The following is a 22,683-nucleotide window of genomic DNA, read 5'->3' on the forward strand; positions in this document are numbered from 1 at the left end:
AACACTTTAAATTCACAATTCGCTAATAGTGTTTAATTTTTACTAAAGTAGCTGAATAATCCGTATTTGGGTTAGCTGAGTAATTCATAAATATATCTGATACAAAATAACAGGAATAAAAGCGTAGTAAGTAACCCTTTGTGATAAAAGACTGAAGTTCCGAAAAACTGAGATACCTTTGTGAAAAAATTTATTTTTATTTGTCTTAGTTTAACGATTCCTTTGTTGGAGGTCATTTTACTGTATGGAAAATAGTTCGAGTTGACGTTTTCAATTGTAGGTTCATACAATAATTTGTATCTGATCATAATATTGAACATATAACTAGTAAAAAGTTTTCTTCTGACGGGGGGCTTTACAAAAAAAATACGTTTTTCTGAAGCCAGCTTTGTTGGCTCCGACCTGTCTTTTTTATACGCTTTAGTATAAAAACAAAAACTTTGAATTTATTGGCTCATGCCGAAAATTACGTAAAAATAGAATTTTATCATCAGAGCCGTATCCTGGATTTTTTTCGGGGTCGGCGGGGGGCTTACAATTTTTTTATGCGACCTTGGTTATCATCCAAAATGACAAATAGAAAATTTGGCAATTCAATAAAAAAAAAATTCTCCAATGCGGATACGATAAGTCTAATTCTCATACTATGTACTTTAAAAATACTCCATTACAGAATAGTATAAGGAAAAATAGTATAAGGAAAGATTTATTTTCTATGAGATAATTTAGTATTCCTATTTTCCTAGAAACAGGAGACAATCTCAACAGGCAGTTTTTTTTATTTTTGTTTTAATTTTGGGAAATATAATAGGAAATTCACAATTATAAAATTCTCCATATAACCCTAAAAATAATTGTCATCCTTTAAGTTTATTCATTGATAAATTGGTTTTTAACATATATAATAAAACGGATGATTTTATTTTTGAAGTAATTAATTTTTCATTCCTTGAAAGTAATATACATTCAAATATTACTTATTCAGCTTATTATTCCCAATTATTTAGGTATGCAAAAAATTGTAGTAATTACAAGGATTTTAAAAATAGATGTAAAAAACTGAGCCAAAAACTGATCTTGAGGTTTTTCTGCCAATAAAATTAGTTGGCAATTTAAAAATTTAGTTTTCTGTATCATGAACTTTTAGGTAAATATACAAAAAATTATAAAAATATACTGAATGATATTTTAATATAATTTATCTTTCACTTTTCTCTTATGGAATTTTGAATTTGTACATTTTTTTCAAACCAGCTTGAAGGACTTTTAATCTATAATTGGTTCCAGATACCAATAAAACACTTGGATTTATAACTCACGTCCGGACCAGTCTTTATTTGTTCCAGAATTGTCTTTGCTTTCATCAACCTATGGGATTTCACTAAGGAAAGAACCAATCTCATTTTGTTTCTATTTTTTGAATAGTTTTATTAGTATGAATGTATTTCATAAGCTTTACCTAACATAGGGATACCATAAAGATCTTATGGTAGAGGCTCCACTGTGCCGGGTAAAGAATGTAAAGCCTCGAAACCCGTTAAGGCAGGTGGTATTTCTTCTGATTAGCCCTAATGAAAGGTACTACTTGGAGATATTTCGCTAGATTTAAGGTGCTTTTGCTTGTAAATTTACAACGAATTACATTTATTGATGACGACTTTGCATGGATTTGGACATTTCGATTTGGTTGACGGTTCGGTTATACCGTTTTGTCCTAGGTAATTGGGTAGATGAGTAAGGTTAAAACCTCGTTCAAGTGCACATTTGTCTCAATTACTGGATTAGGATGACAGTCCTTTTCTTCTTCTTCTCCCTCTCATCTCTCTCTCCTTTTTTTCTCGCCAAGTAATCACCTCTAAAACATTATAGAATAACCGTTTTTAGGAAAGGAAAACAAACTAACTAAAAAATTGCACCGAGCGAAGCGTATCCTCGCAATAACGAGGCTATGGTAGGTCAGTGCGTTCCTGGCTCGGCTGCATTGAACTATTTAAAAAATAATTTACTTTAAGTTTCAACAAAGGTAATTATTACAGTAAAACGAATCAGGTTTCTAAGGTTTGTGTGATTCGATTGTACTAAATGATGAATTAGGGGTGTCGAGAGGGGAGAGTGCAGATGGCTAGATCCTCTTTTTCGGGACAGACTCGTTTAAATGTCAAATTGCTTTATTTGTTTTTCTTTCACTTTTATCGTATCTTCTTGACTTTTCTAATGTTGAAACAGAAAGTTGCAGACCGCTGGAAAAAAACACCCCATGCCACAAGGAAACACTGGGCAAAAACTTTGCTTCGTAAAGAAGCAAATTTAAAGACATAAAGCTTAAATAGAACGTTTAAATGGTCAATCTGCATAATAGTAAACCGGGTACCTACATATTATCCCGATCCCACTCAAGAAGTGGAGTTAGGTTAGACATTCATACTTCATAATATGCAGAATACTTGTAGCTAACACATTTTGCATGGAGTTCCGCTATACTTTACCTCCAACCTCCCTAATGTGCAAATATATAGCCCAAATTATATATTTTCCATCTATTCTTGCAACGCATCTCTCTTGTTTGATCCCGTATACCTGTAAATTGAATCAACTGTGACGAATAAAACTGAAAAACAATTTACGGATGGTAGAATGTATTGAAAATATATAATTTGGGCTATATATTTGTACATCAGGGGGTTTGGGGGTTAAGTATAGCAGGGCTCCATGCAAGATCTGTTAGCTGCAATTATTCTGCCTATTATGAAATATAGTTTTCTAACTTCACTTCTTGGGTGGGGTCGGGATAATATTTAAGTAACCCTAAGCCAGGAGATTTGACCTCCCCTCCTGAATCCGCTGCCGATACTACCGCACGATGTCGTACAGCCGAGCAAAAAAAAAAAAAAAACTGGTTCTAGGTTAGAGTATTGGATAATATGGTTATTATTCAAACCATTTTTAGTGACTCTTGAGCAGAAAATAGGAGGTGTGTCTCTACCTAGCTTAGGGGTAAAGTAGCAGGAAACCAGCTCAGTGGTGCAGCAAGGGGGAGCGGCTGTCCCTGGGTGTAGCCTCTGAGGGGGCGCCAAACTGAATTTTTTTCGTCAATAGTATGATCTACTTCTATTGTGACAGTGATGGTGGGGGGGGGGCAAAAAAATTGCCAGTAGGTGTTGAAAACACTAACTATGCCTCTGAAACAGCTTATCTGGGCTTCGTTTCAATCAAACAATTAACTTAAAAATATCAATTCAAAGAGGGTAATAACCCTTATAGCCCTATCTATCCCGCAGTTGGCATCCTAAAGTGGCTTCTACCCGCACCGAAACAAGTTAGTAAACTTTAGTGTCCTTGTATACCTTAGTAAATTACCTTTTGAAAATCTACAAAAAACTTTCTTTAAACTCCTTAGGCCCAAATTCCAGTTAATCATTCCCGTGCTTCTATCAACATTTCCTAATTTTTCTTCCTCTTTTTTATGATTTCGTGGAATTCATTAATTCATATTAATAGCTTTTTTGTGATTAAAATTAGACACGGTATACTTAAACTTAAATTGAAAGAACTGTTTCAAAGCGATTTTATTTTCATCCGATCTTATTTAACTATCGAAAGTTAAGCTTTTTTTTTGGATGAGCTATGCATTTCACAATATATGTGTCCACGGAACTGTAGTATCCGCTTAGTCTCATTCCTTTCCCAGTGTGGCCGGCCGTTATGTTTCTGTGGTAGTAGTTTAATTTTGTATGAGCCTGACTGTTAAACCAGTTGGCCCTTGAAAGGCATCCACTCTTCAATCAGACCTGTATTCCACTTGTTAGCTAATCCCTATTCCATAGTTCTATTTTCTGAGCTTGCGTTAGGTTATCTTTTTCCTAGTGGTTCTAACTCCGGGAAGTTGGGAGGATCTTCCCAAAGCGCTATGATGAAATGAGTGGAACGGCAGCAGACTTGAACTAGTGTTTGCCGTGTTAATAACTGAATAGTTGTTGGTTGTGCTTTATCTGTGATTGTTTGTTTTATATCTTTAAGCTGGATGAACAATTAGTTTCATTTAAAGAAGAAAAAGACTGTGCTCGTTGTATATTACCGGGGAAAGAACTCCGCGCCTTGATTCGCACTAACACGGCTCCGTATCAGTTCGCCCCTGCCCTGAGCCAAACAGGGTTTGGCCTGGGTTTAACTCCTATCCCACCCATACGTACTATTTCGGGACTCGCAACGTTGGCTTCCGGTATAGCTATGGACCCACTTGCAGCTGAGGACTTGTTACTCAGCTGGTATAGCCTGTATCAACCCCGACCTGCTCAAGCGCCAATGCTTGCAGCTATGTCAACGCTTATGATGCCTGCCGCAACTGTAGCCCTTGCTGGGCATCCTGCCGCGTTAGCAATAGCACAACCTAAACCTGATTTAGTCCAACAACCTCTGCCGACGGCAACACCAATCACAACTCTTAGCATTAAGACAATCCACAATAATAACTCTTCCAACGGTACTAGTAAGCCAGGTATGTGTTATGTTTATGCTCGTAAATATATATATATATATATATATATATATATATATATATATATATATATATATATATATATATATATATGGAATAAGAAATTCTTTACATTAATATATTTTATTTCTTCCCCGAATCTCGATAGAGCCATAGTTTTCATTCTATTCTAGGGACTGAATTAGTGGTTGGCAGAAGAAAACAATAGTTTGTGGCTATTCCTGTTAAAGTACCGTTATTTTAATTATAGTTATGATACATCAGTTTACGATACAATAACTATTTGAATACGCATTGTCGCATAAATATTTCAAGTTTTCTAAGGAATCATCTGTAATAATACTTTGCAAGTCCTTGATATATATTGAAAAAAGGGGCAAGTCACCTTACGTGCCCAATTTGATTTGGCGCTAATTAATTTTTTTGAAAAGTCTCTGAATAGAGGGTCAACTTTTTTGGAATACTGATACGTTTGTATGGCCATTGACGCTTATAGCCATTGGCTCTTTTCGTTGCATACGTTTGCTACTAGTTCAATTTGACAAGATGGGAGTAATATATATATATATATATATATATATATATATATATATATATATATATATATATATATATAATTTTCATGTGTAAAAAGTTTCCTATTCATAATAGAATAAACCATAGACCTTTTAAACTAATAGGATATTAGACTTATATTTGCTCCTTTCACATTAAATTATGTGGCTACTTAGTTAGGCACGTATGTGAGAGTGTGGGGCTTCGGGCCAGGGCCTCACCCTGGAATCCTAAATTGCCCTCTCCTTCGGAAAAAAAATGTTGTATACGTCACTGCACTTAGCAGTCGTGCGCAGAAACGCCTAATTAAATATTCATATTTATTCAGCCAATCTATCAAATAAGATGCTGGTCCGAATAAGATAAATATTGCAAGTTTAATCATTTGCAAAGTTTAGTTTGCCTGAATATTTATGTCTGAAATAACGAATTTTAATATATATCTTCTACCAAACTTAAAATTGCAATGCGAGTTTATCCTTCTCAGGGAATTGTTAGTGTCACTAATTTTAGGGAACTGTATGTGGGGCTTTCTTCTAATGTAAAATAAGTTTTGATATCCTTGATTAATTATCGCTACCTTATTGGTTGCGTTCAAAGGATCCAATCTGACAGTCTACTTTTTGAAGCTCTAACTGCAAAGTATTGGATTTGACACTTAAATTTACAGTCAAAATGTGTTTTAAAAAGGCATAATACCAGAATTGGACACAATTTGGTATCTTTTTTGACAATGTTAACTGTATGACCAAATATCCAATAATTCTGGATATTTTCGCCACTGCATAATCAGGGTATTTTAAATAGACCAATGAATGAGTCTTCTTTTCATTCTTCCCCACTGTTCATTTTAGCGACATAGCTGTTGACTGGGTGATATCAGCAAGGTGAAAAAATCACTAGATTTTAGTAACTTTTTTTATTGATTTAGTGACTTTCTTCAATAATCTAGTGATTGATCTGGTGATTTGACGACTTTTTTAGACAATATAAAAATCACTAGAAATAGTGATAAATCACTAGGGATAGCAACACGGTATATCAACCACTGAACCGCTTATGCATTTTCAAGTCCTCTACTAAAGATCGTTAGCATGCTAATCTCAACCATTATACAAAGCCGGACCGAGATGCAAGTGCTCCGGAGAACATTTAAACAAGCATAAACACAAGCGACATTTGATTTTTTCACTAGTGGAAAAGTCAGATTTCTCTTGATCGCAAAACTTGGCTTCACCTTTGTAGCACTAAGTTTTAAAGAATCTACTTTTAAATCAATTTATTCCTGTACATATATAAAAATCGGTAATTAGTAGTGCAATGTTATTATTAGATGTTTTTAGGAATTACAAGTAGGGTTCGAAGTCTTTAGTTGGTTTCAAAGGCATTTTGAGAAAGTTTCTGCGAAAATACGCGTTCCAGGGTAATATACACTGGACCGCTGATGGCAGATTAAATGGGAAGTACTGTTTGCACGCGCCAAAGATGTAGTAGCCAAAAATCACTAAGCCGTGATTTTACTGTTATATTATTTATATACAGGGATCAAGACAAAGAATTTTTTAATACCTGTCATCTCAAAGATATAATAATTTTGCGTACTCTATTACCTAACAAAAGGATGTTAGATTATTCAGGTACACGCCAAGATCTTTTGTACGTTTTTTTTGTATGTCATTAGTCCTATTTGAGACTGATAATTTTGAATTTGGGACAATAAAAATTACTTAAATCAACTTTTCCTAATTATTAGACCAAATCTAACGGAAGATTAAGTAGGTTATTAGTTCCTTGCTCTTTTTAGAAGTATGCAAAAACTAACGTATTGTCGTTCTGAGTATTTTAATATTTAAGTTCAGATTTTTTGGCTAGCTATTACAATTTTAAGCATGCTCTCTCTCCCCATCCCCCAAAAGAATTTTTATGTATTTTTCTTTGCGTATCTGAATTCCCTATCTTGTGAAGTACAAGCTAAAGACTGCTTTGTTTATGGAGGTAAACCAACGTTCCCTTCAGTTGTTTTATGCATTTTTTATAGGATGGGAGAGTTTGGGATCCCCTTGTTTACCAAAGGTGATATGTGTCGGTTTATGATTGTTTGCTTATGGGTTAAAAAAAAATCGCCTTTGTTTTCTTTTGTCTCATATTTCAATAAGTTTGTTAAGTGGTGGTGGAACACTTGACAATATGGATTTATACTGGTTAGTTTGGCATGATAAGATCTATAAGCAGTGATTTTATCTGCTTGAGTTTGCAGTCGCTTGAGCTAAGTGCAAATTAATTTGTTGATTTTCTAAATCTGTAATTAGGTGATAAAACGAATACAAGTGACCATCTCGTCTTCTGAAAAAAGATTCGAGTTTCAAGGTCCCTTAAATTTTATTTTGTTTTTGTTTTATCTTTGTTTGTGGTTATGTCCCGTTTCTGATCTCTGTGTCGGATCTTAGGTCAAAGAATCTGTAAGACTCTGAGATTCTCCTGATATGGTGAAATGTTGATTTACCCATGGATCGCTTTCCCTAATGCTTTGTGTCTTGGGAGCTTACGGTTAAGCAAATTCCTGCAGAGTTGGAGGAATATGCCTAGTCCTACAGCAAGTACAAGTGAAATTAAGAGTCGTTTTTCAATAAGGTAAAGGATATGGGACTTTCCTTGGACAGGAAGTTTGTAACGAGTAAAATAAAACTGTAAGATTGTGTTGTCCAGGGATCTGGTTTAGACTCCTTGTTCTAGTTCGGGCGTCAACGTGGAAAATACTGTAATTCAGACAGGTCCATTTTGCGTATTGTCGACCAATCCTATGGTGCTTGCGTGTATTCTTTACAAAGGTCAGAATAAATGAATCTAAATGCACCGATTTCTATTTCTTCCGGGAAGCTTAGAAGATGTCAAAATTGGGATTTAGTCCTAGTACAGCAGTACTTGCATAAGAATGAGAGTTGGTACTATTATACCACATTTGCCTATCGTAGCATTGCATGTATGTCCGTAATCCAATTTCAATTTTCTTTGTAAATAACTATCTAAAGAGGATCTAATCAGTTTCCTAGTCTTATCCTCTCCATAATTAGCCATTTTTGCTGCCATATGGCACTTGACTTTGGTGCCATCGTGACGAATAAAAAAAAGAAAAAAAAAATCAGGTGTAGGCATTACCTTTCAAATGAGTCCTAACCATATAGTAGAGCATCAGTTTTGTATAATCTTACAAATATCTTGAAATATACTCAGTAAGTTTATTTGCGATAGTTAACGATGTAGTAGCAATTTTTTAAAAATAGTTTCGTTCGAAAATATGAAATTGATTTAGGCCTTTTGAGCCTTTTCTCGTCTCCTGGAAAGTAGTACACAATTCTATAATAAAAATTTATTGTGCTAAAGATGCATAATAATTTGTAGAATTTATTATGCTATCTTTAGTATCGAAAATATCCAAACATTAGCTGTTTGACTCTAATATTATCTGCTATAAAGCCTCAAAATTTTTTCATCCCAAATGCTCATCAATTTTGACCATGTTTGGTCGATTTATTCTATGGGTATTAGGGATTTTCTTCTTGAATCGGTTCTGGTGAATTGAATCTGTGTAGTTTGGCCACCTAGAAGAGCAGGGATCATACGGATGATCACCCACTGGCATTTACTGGCTGATGAGGCATAATGCCTGGGAAAACAAACTGCTTGGAAAAAATGTAAGATTCCAATGTTCTGGAAAAGGCTGATGGATTTATCCGTCACCGTTCCAAGTGATGCTCACTTATGAAAAGAACAGTTTTTTATAATGAAAAATTAAAAGGGATAGAGGTTTAATGTAAATTTGATGTTTCCAGGTGGATAAGTGAGGTCATCACTGTTAATAGGACCGATTTTTGTCTATTGTTGTTGGGGCGGAAGATTGATTGTATTAGAATAGTGGAAAGAGAGTCTTACGGTGTCAAGTTTGCCTACTGGTATAAGTGAGGTATAAATGATGTTTCATCTTTCATGATTTTGCCTTCTTATAAGAGTAGAGAATCTGGCTGTAGCATACTAAAGGTAAAAGACACACATAGGACCGGCCTTTAAGGAAGAACAGAAGGCATTTTGGTAGAGGGGTTCTTTATTTCCATATTTGTGCAAAATTTATTGCATGGGGTCTCGAACCGTGGGCTAAAGAACAGGCGAAATTTTGATATTGCTTCTACTCCTAATTAAAGGGGAAGAGGCATCCGGTGCTCAATTCCCATTCTAGGTCACTCATTACGAGTGTTAATGTTTAATTTAACAATACCAAAATCAAACGTTGGATTTTTCTTTGTTATATTTTTTTTTTCTTAACCTAATATACCTATCTCTGGTGCAAGGGGATATATATATATATATATATATATATATATATATATATATATATATATATATATATATATATATATATATATATATACTGATGTATACAAATATTTTTTGCAACTACCAGTTTTTCGCTCTTAAAGGTTTTTGAATTGCAAAGGGGGAAAGCATTGATGACCTTATTCATGTCAAAATCCCAAACACAATTATCATAACTATCATTATCAATTTTGACTCCACTGTCACTTATCTTCTAACCCCATTTTTCTTCCTTCTATATTTTAGATTTTCATTACTTCAGACAATTTGCTAATGCCCTTTACTTTAACCGCCCTTATTGGTCTGGTTTTACATGACGTTCCAGGTTGTTGATTTGTTAAATGTTCAGGTGGTGGGAGAAAACTTTCTTTTCTGGCAACGAATTATCATTTATAGCGCTTGTAAATTTTCGTTTTTTGGGCCTTGTCTCATTTAAAAGTCCAGGTTGTTGATTTTCAACCATTGTGAATTTAATCTGTTCGGGGTGTTCTCTTTGTCTTGGCAAGTTTGATAGTTCAGGTGGTTCCAAAAAATCATTTTAGAAGTCATCAAATGATGCAATCAAATCAAATGAAGATTCCATAAGAAGCAGCATCATATCCTTTTTTTAAAGTGTATAAACACAACCCCTTCTAAGTATGATTTTTTATTTTATTTTATTTTTTTGCAATACTGGCGTTTTTATTCATGTATTTAGCTCCGAAGTTGATTTGCCTGGTAAAAAGCTTGTTTGATAATAAGCTAACCCTGCTCTTTTCCAAAAATCACTACATTTTTCTCGTCTTCACGTATATATATATATATATATATATATATATATATATATATATATATATATATATATATATATATATATATATATATATATATTGTATATTAGTGCATAAACTTTGATAGGTAATTTTAGTTCCATAGCATACACATGCTATGGAACTAAAATTGCCTATCAAAATTTTATGCACTAATTTGTATTGCTTGTTTGTACTTCTAGAAAAAAAGGAAGACTCAGTTAAATGATTTCCAAGAAAGCATTGCTTAACTATTACAGTCTCTTTTTTTGTCTAGAGCGTGTCACTTTCTAGCAAGATCTTTTTCCAATCGTTTCTGAGAAAGCCTGGATTATCTAAGGCTTTCTATTGTTCCATATGTCCCATTTTCTTCAGCCATATCCGGTGACCACTTTCCGATATATTGCTTGTCGATTAATCGAAAAAAGAGTACTGTGCATTTGGCTTTTCGATGTTTTTGCCCGGGAATGACCGGGTGGCTAATCCTCACGTTGATTGGTTCCTGTAAATTGTGATTGTATCGAATATCTCCTGTCAAATATATGTGACTTTTACGGAAAATGTATTGTTGCAACTAGTCGAGTAGGAATTTAGATTACGGCAATATTGTCAAACGTAAATCTTCTCATTTTGATGACGTATTAGTGTAATTTTTTTCATCAATGTCTTTATAACTTTTCTCTGTTGATATCTTAAAATACCAGGGACATCAAAGTGAAAAAAAAATTTTCCCCGCGGAAAAAAATGTCCATGTCCATCTTTGGTCTTTACATACCAAAATCCGGTATTTCTTGCGATTTTTCTTTTGGCTGTTACACAATCATTAATATTTTTTCGCTGCGTAAATTCTTTTTTTTTGTCATACTGAATCGTGAAAAGAAACAAGCAGAAAAATTTACAAACAAACTCAACGAAACGATTGTAGCCTAACATCTTATTTATCCGCCGCTGATCGTAGAGAGCAATACAACAACTAATAGGGTTGTATAATCGCTATGTTCAGCCGCGCTATTGATAAAATATACGCTAGTGGGAATATATAAAAAAAAAAGTAATTAATGTAATATTTTGAGATCAATAGAAAACAAGATTCTGTGATGTGTGAATAGTCAACTAAAGTGATAATTTTTTTTTGTAGGTAAGTCAATTAACTAATAATATGAAGGGCTTCATCTTGAATAATTTTAATAATATCCGTGTTAATGTATAGTCTAGATTTATGGCATTACTTGTCTTTTGCTACAGCAATCAAGAAAGTTTCAGTTTCCACACAGCTCCCATGTTTGTTTTTTTTGTGTTTTTTTTGCTCATTTTCTGCTGATTTCTCACATGTGTTCCTTATTTTCAACTTGAAGTCTGCTAAGCCTAAAACTAAGTAACTGTATATGAAGTCTTTTCATTAAAAATTGAAATCCCGGGTTTTCCCAATTTTTGGAGACTTGTATGGTTATGTAAGTTCCCACTTAAAAAGCCTTTAAGTGTAAGTTCCCACTTAAAAAGGTTTCATTTTTAGTGTCCTTGGCGCTTATAACCTTTTTGAGATTCCCTAAAGATTCTGGATATGAATGGATTAGACATATCGCATGAAACACTTGGCAATGGCCGAACCTGTCTGCTTTAAGGCCCATTCACAGCAAAAGTATCTGAAAAATCTGATTGGCTCGTGGAGATTTTGACAATTTGGTGGGTATGTAAATGCACTCTTGGGCATCTGACATCCCACCCCCGTCTACAAAATGACCTACCGCCTCTACTTCATAATAGCTGATATGCAATTATACATTTTTCGTCGTTCTTTTTAATTGTCTTAATTTCCCTTTGGCCGCTCAATTTATATTTTGGAAGAATTTTTCGGCGGGAGGTGGGAATAAGCCGAACCCCTTGAAATCTATCATCTGATGACTAAGATTTTTAATTTAAATGTGACTGGGGAATCGCAACTATTATAGAGATAACTGAAGCTCGCCTAAAAGATAGTTCTCATAGTTGCGTAAATTTGGTTTGATAGCACCAGAGTTAAGTGTCGTATGGCATCGAAAGTTATACTCTTTTGTGTCATTTCTGGGTTGGAAAGAATATGATTTATAACAAGTGCACCATTAAAATCTTCACGTCCGAAATTCCTTGCGCGGAGGCTTACAATACCCTCTCCTGAAGCCCCTTCCCCTGCCAGCCTCCGTAATAATTGACAACTAAAAAAATGCAGCTTGAAAAATTTATTGTCTATTTTAGCAGTAAAAGTTAGTTTTGAATACAGTTTTTTTGGGATTCCGAAAAAGATCTTAAAACGCTGTCTTTTTTATGTCTAGCATTAGCATGGCACTGGAACCTGATGGAAAGCAACCGAAGGGTTCATTTGAAAGCTATTGCTTCCATCTCCGTGATTTTTATAAATTTGTCTTGATAAAATCATCGTAGTGTCATATGGCACTTAAAATGGGTCCTTTTGTGTCATTTCTGAAGTGGCTTGGGTTAGAAGCAAAATAGTTTTGAGTTCTCGAAACTCATAAACTCAAGTTCTATCGGCTCAAGGCAAACTTAACATGGTTCATTCTACATACAACTTAGCCCTCACCCTTCGACGGTTTTGATCCTTGGTATAGCTAAGTGAGGTCTAGGAAATGTTTCCAATTTTGCTAGCTAGGTGAGGTCTAGGAAATGTTTTTTTTTCTTAGTATCAATTAAGACTGTTTTTTACTTCTTTATTCATCTATCCTTACCCCTATCTCACCGGTGTCTAATTTAAATTAATGTTTGTTTATCGATTCCTTTCCCCCTTGATGGGTCATTGATCCATAGGGGAGGAATTTGGTAATTTTTTTCCCTATCTTCTGCTTTGTAGTTGTGTTTCTTTCTAATACGTAGGTTTTTTTTATCAGCCTTATAACTTTATTTTGATATTCATTAGAATTTTCGCTGTTTTAGCATCTCCTTAATTAATCTTTGAATAGTGAATGAAAAATATTTGAGCGTAACAGTTGAGCACCAATTTCCTGATAGACTCAGTCTTACGACGGGTATGGATGGAATACCAATATTTTTTTTTTTTTGGGGGGGGGGGGGTAAAAATGAAGAAAATGGAGTTTGGGGTTAACGGTCCCTTCGGGTATTTTGGACCAATATGAAGGGGGGTATTGGATTTGCCCCTTTTATACAAGAATGATATTCTTAGTTCAAGTATGTTCTAAGACCTTGAAACCACAGCAGGCTAAATCTCTAAGATAACGTTGGCAAGATGCGCCAACTGCTTCAGGTTTTTCTTGTGGAGGCCCTTAGGACCAATATAGGCGGGGCGAAGTTTCTGCGCCGTATTCAGGATTTATATTTGAAATTGAAATATCTCTTGAAACTGTTAAGTCACAATAGGTGTGTTATTTACTTTCTTCTGAAATTGTTGGTTCAAAGTTCTCGGAATCTTTACTTCTAAATGAGGACATTTTGATTTTCTGACTTTCTGTGATTTTTTATATATAGAAAAATTCCGACGAGTTTTCTTCTTTCCCTAGTAGAACAGCCGGAATTGTCTGAGACAAACTTTCCTTTCGTCTTGATCATGTCTAGCTCTAAAATGGCTACCAATTATTACTAACTACTTTCCCCCTTATATGAGTCGATTCATGGATCTTCAGTTTACCTCGGGTTTCGTATATTTTGTTCTTTTTTGCTGATGCTCGATTGGTCGTTTTCCTGAAACGTGAGACCATAGAAGATGACCCAGGAATTTAGGAATACTTAACGGAAGGTCTTTTCTTGAACATTTTTTGCTATGACCTTTTTCTAGGATTAGGATCCTCAAGCGCCTTTGAAAAAATTGCTTAAAAGAATGTGTTCTTGAATATGAGTTTTTTTCTATTATGATTAAAAAAAGAAAAGTACAAGTTGATTTCAGATGAATGGAAAGCAACTTTGTAACTGAAAAAGGACATTATAAAACTAAGCGTCCATATTTAGGACATAACCATATATATGAGGGGAGTTGTACTTTTTCTGTACTTTTTTGAAATGGCTGAGGCTATTAAATTGAAATTTATGGGCAATGTTGACTGAAATCAAAGGCTCTATGTGCATTACAGTTGTCAAAATGGCTTATCTGCAATATATCGGGAACGGCTATGGGTGTTAAGCTGAAACCTGGATCGCATACTGTTTTTGTGTTTATTGTTCTCACCTAAAAAGTCGAATAAATAATATTTTGAAGCCATATCGCTCTTTAATTAATAATGTATAGCGATTGGGTGAATTCGGTTTCTGTCACAACTTGGGAAGTCTTAACCGAGATGTTATTTAATATTTCAATGACTTTTACGACTCACAGTATTATTTCCTTAATGAGGGAAATTTTAAAGAATTAATGTTCATCTGATGCAATTCCTTCAGTAATTATCCAAGAACCGTCTCTCAATTTCTTCTTTGGCAACCTAGCAACACTTCTTTGAAAAGTGTTGGAATTCTTTGAAACAGTCTAATCCTAATTTTCTAGAAGATTGTTTTTGAGATTTTAACTAAAGTTCTAGATATAAAAAAAATCGTCTCTGTTAAAAAGAGCTAGGTCTTCCTGGGAGACATCGCCCTCTTTCTGCTCTTTAATTGTGAATGAAGAACTCTAGGTAATAATTATTAAAGAAAAAAAATATTCCTTCCATTGATCCTCTGTCAGTACAAAAAAAGAATGATAATTATCGTTTATGGTGGGACTTGCATTGCAAACTGAAAGAAATAAGATATGAGAGGCAGTGTTTCCACTTCAAATTTTTTCAAATCCCTAGTAGACTGGTAGAAAATCCCTAGAAATCTCTATTTTCAGTACCGAAATCCCTAAAAGTTTCTCTATTTTCTGATTTCTTCAAGTCACAATCCTTGTTATGCTGATTTTTAATAGTATTTGTTCAAGACGACTTATTTTGCAACTTAGGACCATTTACTTGTACCAAAATATGTTCTTTTGACGTTTAAAACAATGCTTCTTAATTATCGACTAGTTAAGGTCGGTTTTGATTGATAGATTCCCGTGCCAGATTCCGGACGATATGAAGACATGTTATTTATTTATTTTTCTTTGTCATTATTTTTTCTTCTTTATTACTACTTTTGCAACACCCCCATTGGATGGATTTGCATGAATGAAATCCAAATGGTTGCTTTTTAAAGCATTATTTTTGTTTTGACTTGTTTTAATATTGAATTGTGTTCATTTTAATGAAAAATATTGAAAAAAGGAAATGAAAAGATATAAGTAAACAGATCTGTAAAAATTTGACAAAAATATGAAAATTAAACATATGAAATTTGTTGACATTTTCTGAGAGTAATAAAGAAAAGGTAAAAAATGAAACAATGGTTAGGAATTAGTTACATTTATTTAGTCTGGTGTACTAAGGCGCATAGGGTATAGTAAGACGAGTAAGAGAAATATATTTGAAGGCTATTTTCTGTTACAGATGACAAATCAAAGTGCATAATTGGTTGAGTTAGCAAGTGGACGTGGTGGTCAAAACAAATACATATTTATTTTTTATGGTTATTTTTGGTAATTTGAGCTATAAGGCCACACTGTTTATTACACCAATGTGAACAATCCATTAGTTGGTTGCCACATAATCCAGTTATATTTATTAAAAAAAAAAACAAAGAAAAATCTATTGTTAGTAAAAAACATATTAAAAACGATAATCCTTTTTTCCGATTGTTGCTGAATCCTTGAGTCTTCTCATTTGCATCTGTAGAGGCGTACCTCTGTAAATACAGGTTGCGCTTTCTTGTCCCTATTTCATACCAAAATGCGTTTTCAGAACTCAATGTAACCTTTTCATTTTAGTTAAGTTCTATCTGTCTGCCTGTGTGATTTTTACTGTACTAAAAAACATTTTAGTAAAGACTACGTATAATGAAAGAGTAAACACAAATACTACTGCCAATTTTAATTTTACGTATAGCTTGATTCCGGCAGAGTTTTTCTTTGAAAAAACCAAACGCCAGTAGGTAACCGCATCCATATTTTCATTATTTTTAACATCGGTGAGACTTTGCTTCCTCCGTTCCTGTTCGATTATGTTTCTATCCCATGATTCTTTTTCATATTTTTAATCTAAGAGTCGGAGATAACTAGATCATAGTGACTGAGGTGATAGAACGCCAATCATTTCTGTATATTTGCTAATGTTATTAACAAAACAAAACCGAATTTGGATCTGCTGCACAGATTCTATGTAAAAAGACTTTGTAGCTCTAAGGAGCTCTTCAACTACATTATTGAGCACATCAGGATCTAATTTCAGCGTCAAGAGAGAGTCCTGCCATTTTTGACCTAAATACATATTTTCGAGGGGAAGGTAAACACTTGGGTCATTCACATTATTTTGGAATGCATTTGTTGACTTCACATCCTTGATAAGAGATTCAGTCTCTAGTTTCAGGCGATAAAATAGTGGTTTGTCAGCTTGAAAAGCTAAACTGAATACAGTAAGTAATCCCAATGCGAAGACAACAAATTCAAACACACACTTCATAACTGGGTTCAGATTTGTGTATGCGAGCTCATCAAGCTTTCTTAGGTCCTCAACTAGTAGAAGTGTGTAGTATGCACTAAGAGCATCCCATTGTCCCAAAATTCTGTCCAGAGCAGCGTTGACTGAAAGCCATCGGGACTGCCCTGCCTGCAGAATCTTATGCATGTCGACTTGGTAGAAGTTTCGAAATTGAAGGACAGCATGTTGCCTCTTGCGACTATGTGTGAAATGACTATATATGGAGCAACAAATTCTTTCGAAGACTTTGGCAGTTTCTTGCATGCATATGAAACCACGGCATAAGCTATAATACTGGAACATTCCACTAAGACTAACCACGGGAACGCTTGTTTTACCATGAACAAAACGCTTTGGCTAGCTACTAGCATAAACCTATGAAATTTGCAGGGGGAAGCTTGTGGTTTTGTATAATGCACATCTTCAGCTTATCAAATATCGCCTTGGACAAAGAGTCAGGACACATCGACTATATCGAGTACATCAACTTCAACTAAGATTTCGTCATTACAAAATATTTCTCCAACTGCAAGAAACTTTTTAGAAGATGCATCAGTTGACTCGTCAATAATGATCGAAAAGTAGCAATTCCGTAAGATTTCAATCAAACGATCTTCAAAAAAACCACTTAGTCCTGTTCATATAACATTGGTAGCTTTCTGTTTCTTGAGTTGCACATTCTCCACTACTTGCTTTGAAGGCAAATTTTTTTAAAAAAGCTACAAAAGGCTCAACCTTAGAAATAGCCAAGTCATTTTCAACTAGAAAAGTGCAGATTCTGGCCTCAAGAAGCTTTGTCTGGTCAGTGAATCCCCCCTGCAAAAAGTGTCCAAGATTATTTGAAGCGGACCCTTCTGCTTCAATGTTTGACTTATACTTCTTTGTGTTGGAGTGCTTTATAAGCTCTGATTTTCTGCTTTTTCCTAGCTTGAGATCAGTATTGTATACTCCACAATATCCAAGATATGAGTTCCTTTTTTTTAACCATCCCTTCAATTACGAGTCACTCATCCATGTGTCAACAAACTTTTGGGAGTACTGAATCTGAGTGGTAGAACTTTGTGCAGGTTCACGTTTCTTCTGTTTTTTTCTTTGGAGGAATTGCATAATTTAAGGAGGGTAAAACACTAGAGTTGAATTCTTCATTAATACTATCTCCCATACGAATCTGAAAAATATCAGGTATCAGGGATACAATCTTGGAAACTAAATAAAACATATCTTTCATGCACTGTTAACGTTGGTGTGATTAGCAGTGTGACCCTACTACAACTTAATACACTAATACAGCCATATAAATTTTATATTTTGTTTATTTTCACCACCATATCCTAAAAGGGCAACCCCCCTTGCTCCATAGCGAATCATACGCCATTTACAGTCTTTCGAGTAAAAGTTGAGTAGGAACGAAAAAGTCACCATAAATAGAACACATGCTTATGTTTTTGCAGCAGATCATTGGTTTGCTCATTTATGTTCATCAACAGTGGGAGAAACATATTGAAATGTGTTTTCAACATAATGGTAATAGTGCAGATAATGTTATGAATTATTTCTGATACAAACATAATTGTTTTTTCTATTTATGGTGACTTATGATTATGGACCACACTGTTAAATTAAGCTAAGTTTATTTCCAATGACAGATAAACTATGCTATGTCAACATTGCATAGTATCTCAGCCTTTCACTTGGCAGGCAGGTAGGCTAAACAAGCATGGCTGTCTCATTATAAAAATAGCTATATATAACAAAACAGGCCTTTATCCCTTTGGTGCTGTAGAAACATTTATAAAAAAAGAACCTCTTATGGAACAAAAGAGACTGAAATTTTTGGTAGGTTTTTACATACAGTAGCTGTTCCATTCTGTCTTTTCTGAAGTTCATTTTTTTAAGCCAAGTAATATAACCTAGTTTCATATGGCAACTTTACAGGTATATAATACATCAAGCAGGGGGCTATCAATGAGTATCAACTGGCTTTCAATCACCTTAAACTAATCATACTGTAAATGAAAATATTCTTTATTGACAAGAAAGTCATGATCCTATGGAAAGAACAAAATGCTTGAAATGACAAGTAAAAGGTGACAGATCACCTGGTATCCCAAACTTTTCAATTTTTGGTGTCATTACTGGGCACTATTGATTGCAGTTCAATGATCAAGAAGCAGAGGTAGGGGTCAATATCTACCAAATCATATTATTGAGTTAGGACTAAAGTGAAGACACCATTTAATGCCTTTTTTATGCTGATTTTGGATATAATAATCATTTCTATCGAAGATTAATTTCAGCCCTCCCCCTATATACGTCAAGTCAGGGGGTGGTTGGGTTGTGTTAGGTATAGCCTATAGAGGGTGGGGGGGCTGAATTTCATTTCCGATAGAAATACTTATTATATTTGTAATCAGGATAAAAAAAAGGCATCGAATGGTGTATTCACTTAGATTTGGTATATATTGACCGAGGTAGGGAGGCTAACCAAGTTTTCAGTAAAGGTGCAGAAAAGGGACTCCTGATAAAAACATCTTATTTCTTACTATATGTTATTCGGTTTATTGGGCTCTAAAGGCATAGAGGGCTGTACAGTAGATGCAGAATATAATCAATTAATTTCTTACTGCAAGTCCTGGTTAAAATGAGCTGTACCTCTGCACCTTTGACTGCAGGGGTCTCTAGTCTGCACCTTTGCCATTTGCCAGGTTTTATTCAAATCATTAGTAGTGTTAAAAGAATTTTAGAAGTCTCCAGAAAAGATGTCTGCATTGAAATAAAATTTACAGATTGGCAGTACAGATTTTCAGAATCTGCCAAATGGAGACTGGCTTTCACCAAAATTCAAATTTAAAGATATTCAATACATTATTATAAAAATGTCAGCAAGTTCATGTTGTCAAGGTTGCAAAATCAAGTTGTTTGAGGCTGCAGTTAAATTTTTGCACAAGGCTGATGAAAGTACTGATTTTTTCAGGGGCATTTTTTTTTATTTCTTTGTTAATTGCTAAGTTAGAGTGATTCAATTAATTGTGAAAAATAATTACGCTAATATATATATATATATATATATATATATATATATATATATATATATATATATATATATATATATATATATATTATTATAAAACAGTGAATATACCACTCAATGCCTTTTTTTAAGAATTTCTATCCAGCATGGGCAAGCATTTCAACATAACGCCATAACGCACTTCGGATTTGACTTCGCGAAAGGTCCTTAGCTTATTTTATAGCGCGTCCAGACTTCGTGGAAAAATGGGACGGAAAACTACATCTATTCCATTTTTCCTTTTTTGGGTCAAAAGAGAATTTTCCAGAGCTGAAACCCTACAAATTCTCTAAAAAATCCAGACGGCTTGTAAAAATCCCTAAAAATCCCCAAATCCCTAAAAGAAAAAGTTCACCCCTAAAAGACCTCAAAAATCCCCATTCTAGGGGGGAAATCCCTAGAATGGAAGCACTGATGAGAGGGTACTTCGCATTATCGTGTGGTACGTCTTGCGCTGGAATCAGCGACTATTCTGCGACATAGAATTTCTATGAGACAAGTTTTTTTTTTTTTTTTTTTTTTTACCAATCTTGTTGATGGACTTTATTTAAATGTGCTCTTGCGAAATCAAATGCCTGTAGTCTCACAGGTTCTTAAACCCCGTAATGGATAAAGTAGTATCAATGATTTAATTGTGGGTTATGCCAAGCCGAATAAAATTGCCATTGAAGTCCAATTAAACGATTTTTGTTGCAAGTTTTTCTATATTAGTATATTTTCGCCGTATTTGATTTTGTGTGCAAGTGTTCAAATTGGTTTGATAAAAGCAAATGGACTAGAAGTCAGTCCAAAAAAGGGTACTTATAAACATGAAAAAGAAACCCAGTAAAACATTACAATATTTAAAATAGCAAAAGAATTCGGAGTTGTATTTGTTTTAATCCCTCCCAAGGAATACATCTGACGCAAAAAGTCTTCATAAGGGCTAAGCGAACGATAAAAGGGCAGCTAAGACAATGCCTCTAGTGTGTTGAGTTAAGAAGGTTATACCCGTCTTACGAACAGATTTGAATTACTTTTATCCTACTTTTAAGAAAAGAGATTCTTATACTATCCCTTATAGCTATAATTGCTCTTACTAACTCTTACCAAGCCTGATGCAATATCAAGTCATCTCTAAGTTAGACTCAAGCTTTACTTGGGATGTCCGTTTAGTAAGAGCTTCGTTTCTAATTTGTAGAAATGCTATTGTTTACCATTGTCGAATTCAGCTGTACGATTAGTTAGTCGAACCGATTCTTAATGATAATATCGGGACCAATAATTCACAAACCTATTATTCCCGCATAAACAATTCATTCAATAAACACACGGGAAATGAATGAAATTGGCATCTATTATTATTTTGTTGCATTTCTAAAGCGTTCCTTGAGTTTGTTCTAATTTCCAATTCAAGTCTCTGAGGCTTATGTCGAAGATCAAAAGACAAACAGGAAAATCGTTATTTCTCTGTGAATTGGGGTAAAATAAAAACCCTTTAAGGTAATGAAGAATATATAAATTTTCTTCTTTTTTCTATCCCTTTTCTATTGAATTTTGGGAGAAACTCTTTTAGTATTGTTTCCTGCGACCAAGGTGATTGTCTATCGCAAATTCTAGCAACTTAATTATGTACGTTATAATACCCCTTGAAATATAAGTACGGAGAAAATTCATGTGGGGGGGGGGGGTCATCGAAACAAGTAAAAGTTGGGCAAGTTATATGAAAATTCTTGGGAATGGGAGAGGCATTAGGGTTTGGGAAGGGCCTTCAGATACAGTCAAGACTGTATCTATGAGTATATATTGGGTGTAAACCCCCCTCCGTCCAGTTTGTGAAAAGGTTAAATAAACAATAACCATTTTCTACAATCTAACCTTATATTTTCTATAATTTCACCCTCTCTCTCTCTCTTTATATATATATATATATATATATATATATATATATATATATATATATATATATATATATATATATATATATATCAGTATGTCTAGTTCATGAATTATAAATGCAGCGTTTGTTCTACTTCCAAGTAAAGTTCGAAGATCATTGGGCTACCTTCAATTAAAGGGGATGGGATCTGAATAAAGTTTCTCCCCTGTTTCAATAGAGGGTGATCAAGTATAAATCGATCCTTTTCGAAACTCACAACTTGTCGGATTAGTGCAAATTGGATTCCAGCGTTAAGAGGAGGTTAAGCATGTACTAATAAAGGATGTTCCATTATTAGGAAACTGCGTTCAAGGGCATTTGATTGTAAAATTGCGATAGATTTAAAGGCATATTATCCTCATTAGATGTACAATATAAGCACCCTCCCCAATCTTTCCCAAGTTAGGGTAATTGAAACTTTCTGCTATTGTCTGCTAATAGAGATTTTGTAATTTTACGCGAGTACTTAAGCATAATAGCACTGTATTTGGTATGTAGGTGTAAATCTTCTTCACCGTTTTGTTGGAATTAGTTTGTTAAATTTCTTAGTTTTAAATGAAAAGGGCAAATGTTAGGGTAAATCGCTGTCGATACAAGCTGAACCAGTGATCCTTCTGGTAACTAGCCGCAGCTTCTACACGTAGACTTTTTGGTTGCTGATTCTATTCTCTAGTTTTATATCTATACAAAAAATTTGCTTCTCTATGCATCTCTTTGCCGTTAAAAATGTCCAGTGTTTCAAAAGTCATTTCGGTCTGTGGATTAAGCATGGGCACTGTTTCTGTTTTCTGTTTCTGTTCTGTTTTTAAAGTACCTGTTTCTGTTCTGTTCTTACAAAAAAACAGACAAGAAACAGATGACCTGTTTTTTATTTACCTGTTCTGTTTCTGTTTTTATAATAACTATTTTGTCCTGTTTCTGTTTTTTTTCTAACTGTTTTTCTTCTGTTCTTCATTTTACTTTAT

The 22,683-nt window shown here is 34.3% G+C and overlaps 1 protein-coding gene across 4 annotated transcripts in view; it reads left to right on the top strand.

Annotated features, from left to right (window-relative positions):
• Nucleotides 1–22,683, top strand: part of LOC148953014 (cytotoxic granule associated RNA binding protein TIA1-like) — a 316,849-nt gene that overhangs the window by 203,858 nt on the left and 90,308 nt on the right. Inside the window, exon 1 of one of the 4 annotated variants that reach the window (XM_089088231.1) lies at nt 3,991–4,495. The exons of the other annotated variants lie outside the window; for them this stretch is intronic. Coding sequence (XP_088944357.1) covers nt 4,228–4,495 — 268 coding nt within the window. The 5' untranslated portion in view covers nt 3,991–4,227. Of the gene's footprint in view, nt 1–3,990; nt 4,496–22,683 lie in introns of those variants that run through there. 4 annotated transcript variants of the gene reach the window in all.

The sequence above is a fragment of the Artemia sp. Qi Xiang Cuo genome, chromosome 4 (genome assembly GCF_049724085.1).
Source record: "Artemia sp. Qi Xiang Cuo chromosome 4, ASM4972408v1, whole genome shotgun sequence".
NCBI classification, from domain to species: domain Eukaryota; kingdom Metazoa; phylum Arthropoda; class Branchiopoda; order Anostraca; family Artemiidae; genus Artemia; species Artemia sp. Qi Xiang Cuo.